Source organism: Diorhabda carinulata, chromosome 6 (genome assembly GCF_026250575.1).
Source record: "Diorhabda carinulata isolate Delta chromosome 6, icDioCari1.1, whole genome shotgun sequence".
Classification (NCBI taxonomy): Eukaryota; Metazoa; Arthropoda; class Insecta; order Coleoptera; family Chrysomelidae; genus Diorhabda; species Diorhabda carinulata.
In genome coordinates this window covers 27,325,978-27,344,498 of record NC_079465.1, presented here as the reverse complement: position 1 = coordinate 27,344,498, position 18,521 = coordinate 27,325,978, and the positions used below count along the sequence as shown (strand labels likewise).

General features: G+C 33.9%; 1 protein-coding gene across 1 annotated transcript; it reads right to left on the bottom strand.

Moving 5' to 3' along the window:
- Positions 1-1,882: 1,882 nt before the first annotated feature.
- On the bottom strand, positions 1,883-17,709 carry LOC130895103 (pro-resilin). Its single transcript, XM_057802238.1, has 5 exons — positions 17,642-17,709; positions 7,311-7,380; positions 5,006-5,197; positions 3,564-4,325; positions 1,883-2,723 (listed from the first exon to the last, which is right to left on the bottom strand). The coding sequence occupies exons 1-5, from the start codon at positions 17,660-17,662 to the stop codon at positions 1,996-1,998; spliced, it is 1,773 nt and encodes a 590-aa protein (XP_057658221.1). The 5' UTR covers positions 17,663-17,709; the 3' UTR covers positions 1,883-1,995.
- Between the last annotated feature and the right edge of the window lie 812 nt (positions 17,710-18,521).

Here is an 18,521-nt window from a genome sequence, read left to right as displayed (position 1 = left end):
AATTCGATTGCAAATTTACAACCTACTCAAAACATACAGAGTAATAAGTGAATGATATGGTTTCTTGCTAAAAGACTTAAAGCGGGCACCATCCACTGATGGGTCTCCGTAGATCAATCTATGAGGTCTTCTGGCCAGCGTCTTTTCAATCTTCTCTGTTCCATTGCATTATTGTGAAACTTGGATATTAGTAGATTTTGTTGGTTTTCGTTGCGGTTTTTGCTTCTCATCGCTGGTGTCTGAATAACTTCATTGATGGTTGGAATACCGAGGTCTGTGTCTAATGTGTGATTCCTTATAAACCACGGAGCATTAGCTATTATGCGAATTATTTTATATTGAAAAGTTTACAGTATCTTGGTGTTTGATGGTTTACTGCAACCCCATTGCTCTATGCCATATGACCATATTGGTTTTAGGATTATTTTGTACATAAGTATCTTATTTTTCATTGTTAATTACGATCGTTTGCGGATTAACCAGTTCATATTTTGAAGTTTTAGCTTTAGTTGTGTGTTTTTTAGCTTGTATGTGTTTCTACCAAGTTAATTTTTGGTCCAAGTGTAGTTCGAGGTATTTGACTTCAGTTTCCACTGAGATCGGCATATCGTTAATGGTCACTCGCGGACAGACACCTCGTGGTGAACGTGATTTGTGTGGATTTGTCAGTGTTGACTTTCATTATCCACTTATGTAACCATTCTTGTAGTTACATACAGTAAACATTTATGTGGTATTGTAGCTTTTCTGATGCTCTTGTAGGGTCTGTATCTGGAGACATTATTGCAGTATCAACTACGAAGGTAGCGATTAAAGTATCGTCCGTAGTTGAAAATTAAAACAAATGTATTCAAATAAAATCTATGAACTGACTTACAAGGTGGCTTAAGGAAGTGGTAACACCACTAGGAATGAAATAGGGGCTATTTTAAAGGATATCACTTACAAGATGTTAAATAATGACACCAATGTGTAGGTATCAACGTATGATAATAAAAAGAAACAATTTTAGGTTGGAAAAATACTTAAAAACACATTTTTAACGGTAGCAGTATGTTTTGCACCGGTGCGGTAGTTGACTCAATTTTCCTGATATTTTTAGTGCATAGCATCCTGTTGAGCAACTTGTTCTTTCAGTACATATCAATAAAATTATATTATTATTTCGAAAAATAGTTGATTTGCTACTCATAATCAACTAAAAATTTTATTGTTTCTAATATTGAGTCGAACAATTACTATTATCAACAGTTGATTTATTAAATTTAATTTTAATGACCATTGCTGAATATATTTGAGTTGTGAAGTCAACTATGTTGTTGAACTAAACTAGACAGTATATATTTATGAGAAAGCTATATTTGGTATGTTATGTATACAGAAAAAATTAATATAGACTGTTGAAAACTAGTGTAATGAATGCTATATAGTACTTATATGTAAAAAGTGTTAGAATATCTTTAGAATCTTGTTGTATCTAATAAATGAACTGTGTAAAGATTTTGTTTTATTCACCACAAAACCTAACAAAATCATTTATAATGCTATTGGTTTCATCAACTAAGCTATAAATGCATTATCAGATTTAAAAACGCAAATACAGTAGCTTCTGAATAATTAATAGAAGGTAGAGATATAAAATTTGATTTAACTGTAGAATCATCTTTAAAAACAGACCTTTTTTTCACATTATGATGGTTATTTCTAAGCTTTTACTAATCAAAAACGTGTAGGTTATTGAAACGGTAATTCTAGTCAATTGAATAACGAGTTTCATTAGAAACACGATGCTAGCATAAATAACAAAACTTTGTAACTGAAAATTCGATCAATTGGTATTTTGCGCATAAGCTTCATATGGATTATAGGCACAATAACCAAATTATAGTTCCAGAACTTTTATTTATCTCTTGTAAAAAATGTACATATTTAATACTGTTAATACCTATTTAATAAATTAAACTATGTATATACAAATCGTTACTCTGGCTCATTTTAGTACACATATCCTCCATTACTATCATAACTTTGACCTCCCCCTGATCCACCTCCGCTACTACCTCCGAATCCACCTCCGAATCCACCTCCATTACCACCTCCGAATCCTCCTCCATTACTACCTCCGAATCCTCCTCCATTACTACCTCCGAATCCACCTCCATTACCACCTCCGTATCCACCTCCATTACCACCACCAAATCCTCCTCCGAATCCACTACCACCTCCAAATCCACCTCCGAATCCACCGCCTCCTCCGGAAGGAGCTCCATATGAGGAACTTGGCGCCGAAGATACTGGGCCCGCAGGAGGAACTCCGTATGATGATACCGGTGCTGGTGGGGCTCCATAAGAAGAACTTGGTGCAGGTGGAGCTCCGTACGATGAACTTGGTGCTGAGGCACGTGGGGCTCCGTAAGATGAGCTTGGTGCCGATGCACGTGGAGCTCCGTACGATGAACTTGGTGCCGATGCAGGAGGAGCTCCGTACGATGAGCTTGGTGCCGATGCAGGGGGAGCTCCGTACGATGAGCTTGGTGCTGATGCAGGCGGGGCACCGTACGATGAACTTGGCGCTGATGCAGGGGGAGCACCGTACGACGAACTTGGTGCTGATGCGGGTGGAGCTCCGTACGATGAACTTGGTGCTGGACGAGATGGACCCACTGGTGTACCATAACTTGTTGATGGTGGCAAGTAACTTCCTAAAGAGCCTCCGTTTTGACCTAAAGAAATTATAAGGTAATTACAAATTTCGTTACAATGATAGAACACATCTATTTTTGTAACTGCATCGCGGTTCACTTGTAAGATAAACCTAAAATCTTGAATACCTACAATCCTAATAATATAAACGATGAAAATATGAGAATGGATGAATATATGTAGAAATTATACTTATACTGTATGTATACAATTCAAGATATGAATGTAAACATCTTGTTCTTTTGTTGTCTCGTCATTACTGTAACCGTCTCCACTTTTCGGCCATAAGATGATGCAATAGAAGCTTGGTCAGCTCTTGGTGCAGTTACTAATGTAACGGCTAAAGTTAATGCTGGGGCTGATGCTGCACCGTACTTCATAGAATATACCAAGTATAGTTATGAAAGCATCATAAAGTGGTCCTTGTTCTGGTTTAGGAATCCGATATGATGTTGTTGGTACTGGTTGAAGGGCCTCATTTGCTGATGAAGATACATTCTGTGTAGATAATATTATAAGAAAATTGAGGAAGATTTATATGAAAATAAAGTTTCCAAAGGAGCAGCTTCATGTAAGAGGCAACACCTTCGTTGCCTACATTTCGACTTATAAAAACTACGTCCAAGTGTTCTGCATGACTTCCAGAACCTAAACTTGCTATGAATTAGTATATTAACGATTGATATAAGGTGCAAGCTGCATGTGGATAGTGATTAAAGATATAAAAATTCTCCTGAGTATATTGTGCTCTAGCATTTGCATGTGGGCGATTCCACTTATTGAGCTTTGGCAGTGCACAAAAACATTGAAAGCTTCTTTAAAAAAATATGTTTAAAAAGTAGGTTAATTTATTAAATTACCAAATCCATCTCCTCCTCCAAATCCACCTCCGAATCCAAATCCTCCTATATCTCCTCCTAATACACCGTCAAATCCACCGCCAAATCCGCCTCCAAATCCTCCTCCGAATCCACTGCTTCCTCCATTACTAGGTGCTCCATAAGAAGAAGACGGCTTAGGTGCCCCGTAAGAGGAAGAAGGTCTTGATGATGGCCTTGGAGCTCCGTAAGAAGATGAAGGTCTTGATGGTGCACCATAGGAAGAAGAAGGCTTAGGTGCTCCATAAGAAGATGAGGGTTTTTGTGGTGCTCCGTAGGAAGAGGAAGGTTTGGGTGCCCCGTATGAAGACGAAGGTCTTTTTGGTGTGCCGTAGGACGAGGAAGGTTTTGGTGCTCCGTAACTGGAGGATGGTCGCGGTGATCCATAAGAGGCTGAAGGTTTTGGTGCGCCATAGGAAGAAGATGGGGGTGCGTTGTAAGATGATGATGATGATCGGTAAAAAGACGATGGTGGTGCACTGTATGAAGATGATGGTGGTGCACCGTAGGACGATGATGGTGGTGCGCCGTATGAAGATGATGGTGGTGCACCGTAGGAAGATGATGGTGGTGCGCCGTATGAAGATGATGGTGGTGCACCGTAGGAAGAAGATGGTGGTGCACTGAAAGAAGATGGTGGTGCACCGTAGGAAGACGATGGTGGCGCACCGTAGGAAGACGATGGTGGTGCGCCGTAGGAAGAAGATGGTGGTGCGCTGTAACTTGAACTTAAACTTCCAAAACCTGTGCAGTGAAAATTGATTTGCTGTGTATTGCGTGTTGAATTCAGCAAATGACAAATGTAGTGCACTTGCAAATAGTGCATAAGTTTATTTGATTGTAATAAATGTTGAAATAGACAAATCAGATCAGATATTTCTACAGATACAAGAATGTTTTGGACTATAATTTAGGGGATTAATTCTTTCTAGTTGTAGTGGAAAACCTGTTGTTTTGGAAATATCACTTGCATTTTACAAAACTGATCTCCCATTTATAACATTTCCATTTATTTTCAACTTTTTCTACTTTATAAGCAATATCGTTCAACATTGCATTCATTTATATAATACGTTTTGCTCTCAAGAGTAACTAGACTAAAAAGATCAGAAGTTAGGAAGAAATTTAAAATCCATCTCAGTTTTTTGATTTTCAACTCCATTCTATTCAAGATATGATGAATCTTTTGCTCAATTTGATTATCGTAATAAGTAAAGGATGAAAAAACTTCTATTGATCATGAAACTTTATCAATGGATAGACAATTTCATATTGATCATTTATCCATGAGAAAAAATATTGGTCACATATTTTAAAAAAAACTGATATGCTTCAACTCTGAATCTGATTCTCAATTCACATCTAATTCCTCATACAATCATAATATGAATATATATGTATTGTAGGTTTAAACAATATTTTACCGTTACCACCGCCTCCTCCAAATCCGCCACCTCCTCCGAATCCACTTCCGCCGCCGAATCCACCTCCGAATCCGCCGCCTCCTCCAAATCCACCTCCGCCTGAGTAACTATCGCCTCCGCTTTGAGGAGCTCCATAGCTGGACGATGGTGGTGAAGAAGGACCGTTGGAATAACCGCCGGAAGGAAGAGGAGCTGGAATTAATTGAAAAATTTCATACCTCACTTAAAGTCCAATAGATAAGCTGATAGAACAAAGTATTCTACTAAAAGCAATAACAATAAGTTCTCACTCGCATTAATAATAGCTACCAGTCAATTGTAAAAGATCCTATTAGAAATGGGTAAATGACGTTTAAAAATTTAAATATCATACTGATCTACAGGATTGGCAAAACTGTTATCATTTAACAAGATCATCTTAATTCAATACTTGGTGTAATTACACTATGAAAATGAAATTTATCAATAGAACATCATTCTTACTATTCTCTCACTTATATCGGTATCTATTGTAAACTTTGATATTGAATTTTGAGGTTGTTTTTGCACACATAGACATTATTTCTCTATATTCATTTATAGTTGTCGTTTCTCGTCCACAATCGGTAATATGCTTTAGACTTCCAGTTACATAAGATTTCTTCAAATTTAGAGATAATGTAGACTTGAGAATATAAGAAATTCTGTCAGGATATGTATCATTATTGAATTTGTGGTATCCGGTTCTACCTTTAGTGAATTGATGATGTGGGATGGCTCCAGCTGATCTTCATCTTTTATGTTCCATACATTTCCAAGTATACTGTTTTGGAGTTGCTTAGTAATTTCAGAGCGTCTGAATAGATATATAATCCTTTATGTAACGAATCTGCCCTTTACACTTTTGTCCATTGAGGCGACAAGCCTCCTGTTGGCATTCGTAGATTACTCTTAACTAGGCCGCTATATTCAACACATCTTTCCTAGTAGTATATCTTTGCCTTTCCTACCCCTTTAGATTGTTTCATTAATTTATTTCTCTCTTTCTATCTTATTTTCCAGTGTTTTCGAGAATAAAGTATTATCCGGTTTATTTTCATTTAACAATCATACTATATGATGAAAAGCTTTGGTCTTCCATCACATTTGAATACTGATAACAAGCAATGGGTAGTTTTTGTGGCGAAATATGGGAAGAAATTTGGTTTTATCTATTGATAAGAAAAATTCAGGTATCCTATTTCTCTCTTTTTTGTTGTTTTATCAGCTGGTGCTCTGGTTGCTGCCATTTTCTCCTAATTTTCCTTTTCTTTTATGAGTTCACTGATTTGTTTTGGGTAAGTATTTCCTTACAAGACATTCTACTTCTCGATATAACTATTCTTCCGTTCGCTGTTTGATCAATTACCTGCTCAAGACTGATTTTACAGCTTCGCAAATTCGTTCTGTTTACTGTTTATTTGGTTTCAATTTCATTTTGTTTTATACTATCACTTAATGTGAAAAGTATGGGAGAGTGATTCGAATTCAGGTCCCTGACCTCTTCAACGTTCAGATAATCTGAGGATACAGTTCTGATAATGAAGAGGTCTATAAGATCAGGGATCTGATTCTGATCTGTTAGCTCTCCAATTTACAAAGTTTGACATTTAAGTTTATTACATGCTGCTTATAATTCTTTGCCTTCAATTGTTGTCAATCTAGATCTTCAGTGAATGTGCTTTGCATTAAAAACCCGCCACAATGAATCTGTATCCTTGTCTATCCAGTCAATATATTATTCTTTCTTTACAGCATGTTTCGGTTGTCTGTAAATCTGTGAATATCACTCATAAGTTTTTGTTTTGATTTTAACCTATGAGGTAAGTTTTTTATCATTTGGTAATCCAACTCGTCATGGTGTAATAAGGATTCCTTCATTATAATTGCAACTTTTTCTGGGTGCATAGTATGATACACGTTGTATCCACTGAATTCGATAAATGACTCCTATGTGAAATGTGTTTTTGCAATGAGGCAAACATCAATTTTTTGTAGCTCTAGAATCATCTGTAGCTCTTGCTGGTGTTATTTTAATTTGAATAGCCATTTTTAAATTTAGTATTCATTCTTTGACCAGTTACGCCTATTTTGAAATGCGCTCTTCCATCTTATCCAGTCTATACAAGATTCTCTGAGGCATAGTATCAGTATTTGAATCTTTTGGTGGTGGTTGAGTATGAAAGCTCTCTTCATTTTTGTTCACTTTGCTAAAATTAAGTGACAAATTCTGTGGTGCGCTTATCTTTCTCGACCCTGTATATCATGAAAAGAAAAATATACTTACCATCACGCCTAGTGAGCTGCCGTGCTGTTGTTTCCGACGTGAATATCAAGCATAGTGCAAGTGTGAAGCTCTGAAAATCAGAATATACTCATATTTCCAACATAATAACAACGTAATAATCGAAAAGGTTTAATTAAAGAAAAATAAATGTATAAAATTAACTGCTGTCATTATCTAGATTTAATAACAATAAAGTGTGAATAGTTATTTATAAATATCGTAAAGTTTTATATTACGATACGTGATGGACATACTATGTAACGATATCGAGTTTTATCTATGATGAAAACAATTAAAACTAAATAATTTACAATTCAACTAGACGTTCATTGCTATGTCAAAGATGATGTTAGCCATCACCATTAATCAGCGCAGTGGTTTAACTAAGCGTGGTCGAAGTGGGCCCTTACGAAGCCTCTTGCAATGTCATCAAAATTGCTATTGGCTATTTGCGCGATTCTTGTAACTAGAGCTATCTCGGGAAACAGGCCTGATTGTATAGTAAAAGCCTAAGAATTCATAGAAATAGCAGTTATGAGATTAAGATGCCTTTAAAGAGAAAAGGCTTCACAAAAAAATATTCAATTATGAAGCTGTTGCTTATTGATTCTGTAGGAAGTAAATTCAGGATTGATTTTTTCATTATAATGGTTGACACTATGGTACAAGACATTATCACAAGATTTACTTCACTAAATGGGGTCCCAGAAGTACCTGGCCCAACCAAGAAAACGAATCGTCAAGCTACTCAAAATAGGTATTAATTGCTGACATCACCTCTTCATTGTTGGAAAATTTTTGACAACCGAGCCATATATTCAAGTGTGGGAATGGAAAATAAAACCAAGGAAGCGAATAGCGTGCATGAGATAGCAGTTCAAACTTCAATTCATTAATTTTGGTCATTACAATAACGGATGTGTGAACTGGTACATTGTCTTGATGAAACAACACTTTCTTCTTAGCCAAAAGGGGCTGTTTTTGCTAAATTTCTTCGCTCAAACGTCGCAATCAAATCGCATAATACTCTCATTGATAGTTTTCCCTTTTTCAATATTCAATGAAAATTATCTCAGGCACATTCCAAAAAAACCGACGGCATGAGCATGCCTGCAGATGAAACGGTTTTTTTCTTCTTTTGGAACCAGTTCTTCCTTTTCATTCCATTATTTTGATCGTTCTATTGTTTCGGGTGTGAAGTGATAGACCCACGTATCATCCATAGTTATGAAACAGTGCAAAAATTCGGTTTTATTTCTGTAAAACATTGTCAAACACTCGATGGAAATATCTTCACCAGGCTGTTGAGCAAATGCGGCATCTATCTCGCAGGCAACTTTATCATATCCAATTTTTTAGTTCAAATACGATGTACTGCACTTTCTGGAATGCCTACTATGTCTGCTAGCTCGCACACTTTTAGTCGATGAACATCTAGTAACGCTTTGTGGATTTTTTTAACATTTCTGGAGTCGTCACCTCATTTGGTCGACCACTGCAATACTGGTCTTCGCAGGTCGTACAGCCAAACAAACTAAACAACGTAGAGTCCTCAAACTTGAAATATATGTTTCATAGATTGTATACTTCCTATTTACGTTTCGTGCGTTGTTTCTGTCCGCATTGAATATTTTGTTTTGATTTGACTTGTTTTAAATTTTGACATTTTGTAGTTACCAGTTATATTTCTTTACTTTTCTATTTTTCAAGCAGCTACCGCCAACTCTAAGTCAGACCATTTTGTACCCTCCTCGTACAAAAAATTTATTTCTTGTACAATATATATAATTTAAAATATTTGCCAAATATCGAGCTTTTGAAGCACTGTAATGATTTAGGTTTTGTACTACAACATGAATAAAGCAAATACATAAAATCTTATGAGCTTTACGAAGAACCACAACTTTTAGTGCTTAATCTACCAAACACCATTAAAGACGCCAGTTGGATGATTTAATACATAAGAAAGAAGTTTTTCCATGTTATTATTATTGAAAATTATTTAAGAAACAATTTGAAATAGGACCGACTATCTGGCTTAGCAATACGCTAAATCCAAGCTGATTTTGCAGAAAAAGTTAATTACAAATCGTTCTTAGAGGACTTCTGTGAAGCAAAAAGCCGAAAAACATTATTTTTGTAGAAAATTGAAACACTCAAGTGATAAAATAAAACTTTTTTTCCAATCTATATGCTTTTGAATATTCTCCTATCACTCATTCTATTTTTTTATTATCACGAGCAAGCATGTCGTATCAAAGCATGTTTTTAGATGACTTAAATCTCTTGACAAAAATAAGACCGGGATTACAGAAAGTGACATGAGAGTTTAAAAATTAAATTTCCTCGTTTATACTACACATATAAGGCAATAAAACAGCAACATGATATTTAGATAAAGTCGGAGATGAAAAAACGAGGCATTGAAGGATTCAACAATAAATGTATCTTGGAGAAGGCGATGAGAAAGTGGGAAGAATGTTGAAAAACAGTTTGCTATAACTTTTTTTCCTGAACATATTGAATTTCTTCTGTTCCAATTGTTTTGATTGATCAAAATGATAAGTTAACAATTCTAGAAAATCCAATATCATTTCACTGAATCCAAAAAACTATTTCAATAGATATTCCATTACTATAACTCGTAGAACCAAATTCAAAATTCCAGTCACAAATTTCAAGTAACGTTTTCTCATTGACAATTATTTATTACCTAACATCAATTTATTATTGCTATTTTACGTGAGTTACCTGAAGAAATGTAAATAAACGTTGTTGAGTAATTGTTATGGTAAAATATGTCTGTCGATTACAAGCACAACCAACCGAAGAAAACGGGGATGACGATGAATAAATCAGTTTTTTATTTAAATTGCTAATGAAGATATGTGAAATTTTTCAACAAGAGAAAGAAATAGGATGTAAACTTCGTAATGTTTTGTTTGAACACAAGAACGTCTCATAATTAACGACTGTAAGTACGATTTCCCAAAAAAATTTCAATGTCAACCAAAAGATTCTTTTCATTCGTAACTAAGTGTTAATTGAAATGTATAGTATAGAATTGAAGAGTTTGATTGGATGAAACATTGTTGACCTCGTTTTAATAACAAATTATTTATTCCACTTCTTATTCACCTTTAACTTCCTAATTTAAGTATTTTATTTCACATAAATATTTGTGTGTGATAAGGAAAATTACAGGTTTCTCTTTCGTGGATGCTGAATTGTGCCATGAAAGGTATTTCCTCATATTTATTCGAAGTTACTTCTTGTTTTGATCTTTAATCTGACCACTATCCTGCTTAAGTTGGTCCAAGCACACAAAAAATAGTTGAAGAGGCCTTTGTAGTTTTGCATAACAAATTCATAAACTTTAGAATAGAAGCAAATACAAGTTTGAACATCAATATTGATTTGGAAATTCCACATTATTGAAGTCGTCGAAGGGATCATAAGAAAAGTCAAGAAGTTTCATGACAATATACCCAACACGTATTCGCTCTGTTGAAAACGGAAACTTGCACAGCTCAATAAATTAGCTAATAAAACAAATTTGGCAGAATACAAGATCACGAAATTAAATACGCAAACTTAAGAGCTGAAATTATACTATCAAAGAATATCTAGCAAATTTAAGTGCAATATAAGGAACAGAATACTCATTATGGAATGCTACAGAAAAATTAGAGCGTCTCCAAATTCAATTTCCCCCAACTGCTATACGGAAGGTTTCTAACTGAAAAGTATCAGAGAGCACTAACATTCGTAAAATACAAAATTTTTTTCAACTTAACTTTTCAGTAGTAGATCAAAACAATATCAATAAATATTTAACTGAAACCTTCTTAAGAAAAATACAAGATGCAATTAAACTTCGGAGCATAACTTAATAACAACAAAAATTTCTCAAAATTCTTCTTAAAAAGCCAATGAAATGATAGTTTCCATATATAATGCAATACTCAGATCTGACTGTTTTCCAATTCAGTAGAAATTAGCTGACAATTCTTATAACTTAACATGAAAAATTACTTACTTTTTATAGAACAGAGCAGATTATTTCCAAGAGAAGCCAAACTCTTAAAAACGCTATTAAAAACCAAAACAATACCAATTTCTAATGAAAATCGAGTTATTTCAAAAAAATCGAGAAAGTACAAAGGATAACAGATAAAATCATGTAAGACTTTGAAGAAAAAAACTACAACTCCGAAATATTCTCCAAAGTATGTCAGGCATTTAATAAAGTCTGGTATTTGGATCTATCTACAAAGTCAGAAAACATTTTTTTCTAAATTATTTATTTTTTCTTGTCCCAAGGCTCAGTACTAGGCCCTACTTTATTTCTTCTGTTTATAAACGACATCGCCTATCTAGACATCAGTGGTACAATATCTCTTTTTGCAGATAATACTAGTTTCTTTTGAAACAACCCTGATCTCCCGGCACTTGATAGTGACCTAATCACCCTTAAAACATGGTGCGATTCTAATATTCTGTGTCTCAACGTTTCTAAGATTAAAGTTTTATCATATAACAATTGCAGCCTTTTCTATCATATAACACCACCATTGACGTCGTTGAATCTGTAAAATTCTTAGTGCTTGTTGTAGACAATTCCTTAAAATAGGAGTTATATATTGTAGCCTTATCTAAAAAATTAAACTCCTCTTGTTTTGCACTGAGATCAGTTCCCAAAGAACTGAACTTATCCACCTCCCTAACAGTTTATTATGCCTTTATTGATACGCATCTACGATTTGTCACTCCTTTCTGGGGTAAGTGTAGTGCGACTCAATTGAAAATTCTGTCTCTTCCTTCCCCATTCATCTTTGAAACCGTTTGCCTAATTCGTAAGCGCGATTCTCCAATTTCAAAAAAATCGTTGTACGGCTATCCACTTAGAAACGCGGAGCACGACCTTTATCTACCTATTCCACGTTCCAAATTAGTTAAGGGTTCAATATTTTCCAATACAAAAAAATGCACCATCACTTGCCAATTAAAATCAAATCAATATCATCTTTTCTCGCTTTTCGTAATAATTTGAGGTGCGTTTTACTTTGTAAATGACCTCTATTTTGATATTTAATTTCGTGCATGTTGCATACTAGTTTAATTTTGCTATGGGCTCACTCAACTAATTATTATCTATAATTTAGTTATTCATTGTGGTTTTCTTCTGTATATTGAAATTTTATTGTATTTGTATCTTTATTTAGCTATTTTTATGTATATTTTTTAGCTTTTACAAGCTTTCGTATACAAATTGTCACAATTTTTTGACAATGAAGTATTTATCTTCCTCTTTTTAAATACTTCTTTGTAGATCTGTAGTTCATGGTTAAGTATCGATGCCATTACTTGTGTCTTGTAGATCCGCCTGTTTATTTCCTATATATAGCCGATTCAACTACATCAAACAAAACATTCAGTACCACATATGTCGATGACACAGCTTGAGTAACTCCACACCAATATCATTAAATTGCTTCAACCAAATCTTTACTGGTTACTGCATTGGCTACAAATATGCCAAATCAATGTAACGGGTCTAAATCCATGAATCTAACCCCCACAAGCAGACGAGTATGAAATTCCACAGAGAAGAAAAAGCCAACTATCTTGAAATAGATCTGGATAGGAGACTGTCTTGGATAAAACGACTCTTTACGAAAAGAAAACAGCTTAACTTAGTCAATGATATTGGATAATTGGAAAGAAATCACAAATATCTTGCAGGATATATGAAATCCAGCTATAGGGTTCATTGTCGACTTTGATTATTATTAAGAGATCTCAATCAGAAGTTTTGAGGAAGATAACAAAGGCCTCATGGTATGTGCCGTATGACATAATTTACAAGAGATTGTTACAAGTGTTACAAGTGACCACATAGTAGTAGAATAAGTAATGCAGTTTCACCCCAATCAACTGGACAAAAATCTAGTGTCAAAACCTATTGTCGGACCTAGGGTGAAAAGATTTACCCTGTACCACATCGATAACTAATTTTAACATATTTAATATGAATTAGAAATTTTATATGAGTAATTTCCGCAATTTAGAATGAAATATGATTTTATCATATTTCATTATAAATTGTCTAGGTGTATATGTGGTGTCCTCTGTTAATTGTTATCTTCACCAATTTTGATATACCCATTATTGACCTCATTGTCATACTCGTCTTGAAAAAATTAGCCCAGGGTTTTAGCATACAATTCATTTTTTTATATTCATTTAACACTTAGAAATAGATTAGTAATTAATTTGGAAAATAGCTTGAGTTAGTTAGTTAGTCCCTACTCGAATATTCTCAGTTGGATCCTAATTTATATTTTCACAACACGTGTATATTGAAAAATTTGATGACACTTAATTAAAAAAACATATATAATATAATCTCTTACGTGAAGTAACACCTTAGTGACGGTAAATGTCTTCCGCAATTTATCATTTTTAATATACTTTCCACAACGAGTTGTATTGTTCATCGAGACAATAAAATAGAGAGTTAAGCAATTATCTTGACGCTTCAAACCACATTTGTTTGCTGTTAAAAATGAAATTTCCTTTCAATTAGTATTATCATATATTTTCACTAAAACTTTTATATACACTATATACTTTTATATATATCTATTAGTTCTTAAATTTGTGTTAGTTAGTCTTATCTATAGAAGGACGGGTAACTATCATTAGATGCTATCGTGTAGCCTGTGAGCTAAACTTTTGAGAAGCTTTCTGATCTACCAAATAAGTGAAAGGCAAATTAATCTAAATATTCTGTTTAGATTAGATGAGCTGGACGTAAATGTAAATCTAAAGATATGGTTGACTAGAGAAACAGTGCCATTATCTATCGGCCGTAATCTACCGTTGAAGGACGTTACCAAAATGTATTTCATATCTCATAGAACTATTCAACTACCATAATTAACTCAAAAACTCAATTTTCTCCATAACTGACCCAGCTAACGTCAAACCCTCCTACCTACTTTAGGTTTTAATATACACACCATTGAATTAGGTTCACTAGAGAACGTAGAGTCTCAATTTGAAGTTAAATGTCGGTGCTGTCAATGGACCTTTTTTTTGCAAGTAACAGTGACTCTTCAATTCCATTATATGAGTGATAATGTAACTTGGACAACCAAATATCACGAAAAATTTATTTATTTGATTAATATTGAATCAAATGTTACTGGTATTAAGAGAAAGTGTTGCCCGAACTTATCTTCATTAGATGCAAATAAAGACATTCTTAAATTTGGATTTTAACCTCATTTCCTCATGACCTTGCATCATCCAAATATACTAATAATTGCACGTTCAAAATGTTTATTTTCCACCAGTACACCAGATTATGGACGCACCACTTTCTAGAAAACCACGGATAAGTCACCGTAAAGGCAACTTTCCTAGGAAACTATAGCTTAATACTTTGCGTATCCAGGACTGTTTACCAATCAGACGGCCACAACTTTGACAGAGGATAATGCGATTCATCTCTACTGGTTTCAAGAAGCGTTATTGTAAGTATTGTGGTGTTTGTCTATTGACAGTTTAACATTCAGAGAGAAAGTACTCGTTTCCTTTAGCTCTTTGCGTGAACAAGGAAAACTGTGGAGATTTCTCCGACGTTTTTCAGGTGGTAATTTACGGGACAGTATCCAGTGAGCGTAACAGTTACTCTCCTTGACTAGTGTTCACAAAGAGAGGGCCTATTCTTTTCGGACTTTCTATGATCATGACTTAATGGCTTTTTCGGAAACCTACAAGACTCTTTTAATAGCATTATTCTAAGTTGTCATTTTTTTCCTAGTGATCAGCTTGCTTATTTCCGACGACTTTGAAGCGGTGGTTTCGGTTACCCACATTGGAGTGACTTCGTTGTTTGCTCCCATTAAGTTTAGTGCATTCCTATTTTAGTTTTGACACAATTTTATAGGAGGAATGTTTTTGAAATGCTGATATGATAAGTATTTTTGCATTGCTCTAGTTGCGGCGTATATTTTCACCTAGAAACATATTCGGATAGCGAGCTTGCTTCTAAAAAGATCTATTCCGGTCTCTACTTCTACATTTTTCAATTTCGAATAATAAGTGTAAAATAAACGCGAATAAATAAAGAAACATTATTTCTGCATTTACCCATTTTTTTTCTTCAGTCTAAATATCCTTTCAGATTTATTGAAGATTTCGAAATATTCATTTCGATTTAATTTCCAAGCTTATCTTAGTTTATTTACAATAGTTTATTTACAATAAACTAATAGTTACACCATTCCTGCAATATGAAATTTTATTATTGAGCGATGTACGAGGAGGGTTCAGAAGTACCTGGTCCAATAAAGAAAACACAATAATGTTGGAAAAAAATTATTAATTTTTGAACGTGAAAGTTCCTCAAAATAGACATCGACATCCACTCGTTATTGTTGGAAAATCTTTGACCACCGAGCCATTTTTTCTAATCTGCGAACAGAAAATAATCCGAGGAGCTGAAACTGGTGAATAGGACACATTAGGTAGCAATTCAAGTTTTAATTCTTCAATTTTGGCCATTGTAATAACGGATGGGTGGGTTGGTGTATTGTCTTGATGAAAAAACTCTTTCTTCTTAGCCAAATGCCGCCGTTTTTGCTTGATTTCTTCGCATATTGATGGAACGGTCTTTGCCTTCTTTGGAGCCAGTTTTCCCTATTTTTTCAGTTAATATGCGATGTACCGCACTTCTTGAAATGACTAATATGTCTACTAGTTCACGCATTTCCAGTCCATGATATTCTAATAATGTTTTGTGGATTTTTTTAAACATTTCTGGAGTCGTCACCTCCAGTCGTCACCAAAAGGTTACCAAGCTAGAACTTACAGCTTGGAATTCAATAGTCAGTCGTAATTGGGATATTTGAGTAATAATATGGATATGTAAACTTCGAATTAGCTCGTTAATAGCTAATACATATAAAAATAATTGTTCAAATCTAGGAAGTGCTTTTTTTATAGATGTCAACAAATTCTCAGCTTACATCTCCTCTTTTCCAAAAAAAATAGTATAAATAGTGGAATTGTTTTTGTGACTGGAATTCTTTAGGAACTTTTCGAAATTACGTTCCATTTCTTTGGTGGATTTCGAATTGCCAGGTCTTCTTTTCAGTAAGTAGTGAAATATTATCATTGCAAATTAAATAATTAATATCGAAATTGTAGATATCTTTGATATTTTATAATTAATTTCATTCTCTTGAATTGGTTTCAACTGTTTTGCGAGTCCATGTTCCGGTCCAGTCTCGGTAAAATTGAAGACTGTTAATTTCGAAATCCATTTTTGAATAAAAATTTGAGTAAATTGATCGTTTGCAAGTTTCTGAAATATGTCTCAACGGAAGCTGAAAGATTTTATCAGTTCGACACCACATTTCAGGATTGTTCAAGAAAGATCATTAGTTTGTTGTTCATAATTTGATTAGTTTTTATATTCAGATCGTCTATTTTGATCCTTATCATCCAATTGGCCATATATTTTGAGATAAATTCGTAGATGTCCTCCACCTTTAGGTATTTTTGTTCTTTCGACTTAATTTCCTCGTTATTAAGTGCCCATTAAGGATAAGCTAACAGCTGTACAATTCTACGTTTCTAAATTACCAGCTCGTAATTTGTATTACAGCTTTCTTCCATTCACTTCCATATTTAGATAACCATGGGATGTAAATTCGGCCAAATTAGTTACCTGGCTTATTGTTTCACGAAAGTCATTTCAAATTCACTCTTAAAATCAGGTAAAAATTCAGCTTAGGCTGAGTTTCAATTCTTAAAACCGGTTGCTTTGGTTTTATGCTGTGTAAATAATTTATGTACTTTACAATGTTGTTTTTAGTTAACATTCCTTCCATTACTTTCATACCAATCAAAGTTTATGTTACAGAAATAATTTTTTTGCTTACAAGTTTTATACGTGCTTTATGTTTCAAAATTTGAAATTCGGTGGAGTTTAATCAACTATTTGTTAATAGAAGTATAATAATTCTTCAAAATATCGGAATGCAATTTTTAATTCAAATTTATGAGTTTATTAAATTCGAATTCAATGTTAATACGCGAAATAAATAATTATTTTTCAGAAATATCTCACTAGAAATCGGCATTATAATTCAAAAGTAAATTATCGAACTCAGTTTCTAAAATTTATCATAAATACAATGAACAATTAAAAAAAATGAATATATTCAAATCAACTATCTATTAATTATCTTTCTGCCCGCCCGTTGCGTATTTCAATTGCTAGATTGATCAATTCCCTTTATTAATATGGTACTTACCACTAGTAGTACCTTACGCATAGTCCTAAACACTTGCACTCATCAACTGAAAAAAAAAAAGACTTCTGTTTGTACGAAGTCAATGTCTGCTTATCTCCTCCGTCAAGTTATTTATACACTTCCCCTGATGAGTTAGGTGAAAGTGATTAAAGTGATGTGGGAGATTCTGAAGATGATGACACCGGGGATGATATAGATCGCGGCGAGGAAATATGCGACCTTGAGGATGTCATGGGTGATTAGAAGACTTGATTGTATTTTGAACGTTACATGAAGTTTGATGTGTTTGAGTTGGAATCAAGAAAAAAGAAACTTTTGCTGATTCGATATTACTTAACGATAGCATTAGTAAAATTAGTTTAGATCATGGAAATTTTATTTGGGGTACATTCGAATGTAGTTATGGAATTATCAGAAACGTGATAGTACTAGTAACTAAACCATTTTTCTAATGAATATTTATAATTTATAAACTTTCAAAGTTCAATAGAAGCGACTCTCTATCTTAATTTATTTTGTTTTGTATTTGGTTAAGTTCTAATTCGAAATGTCAACTTTTAGAGACTCTTTGAATCAACATACATGGTGTGCAAAAATTATCGTTCGTCAGTTAGATATTAACAGCCGCTACATAGTGATCTATTTTGAGTAAACTTCAATCTATAAGCTAGTGATTTATGTATATAATTAATTCATTTACGGTCCAAAATAACCAAAATTTTTCAAAATTTCTTCTTCCTTAACTCTTGTAAATATTTATGTTGCTAAAACATTTTGGTCTGTTCTGATTAAAAATTAGTTTCTTAACAAAGGTAAAGAATTGGGAGGTTACCTGATCAGTATAATTATGCAAGTTGTCAATGTTAAGTCATACTTAAAA

What these genes read in the sequence shown, in the direction of transcription:
- LOC130895103 (XM_057802238.1), bottom strand. Translation starts at nt 17,662, where the DNA reads ATGCGTAAGGTACTACTAGTG. An exon ending in TGCGTAAGGTACTACTAGTG is followed by an intron (nt 7,381 to 17,641) that starts GTAAGTACCATA and finishes TCTGATTTTCAG; the next exon opens with AGCTTCACACTTGCACTATG. An exon ending in GCAGCTCACTAGGCGTGATG is followed by an intron (nt 5,198 to 7,310) that starts GTAAGTATATTT and finishes AATTAATTCCAG; the next exon opens with CTCCTCTTCCTTCCGGCGGT.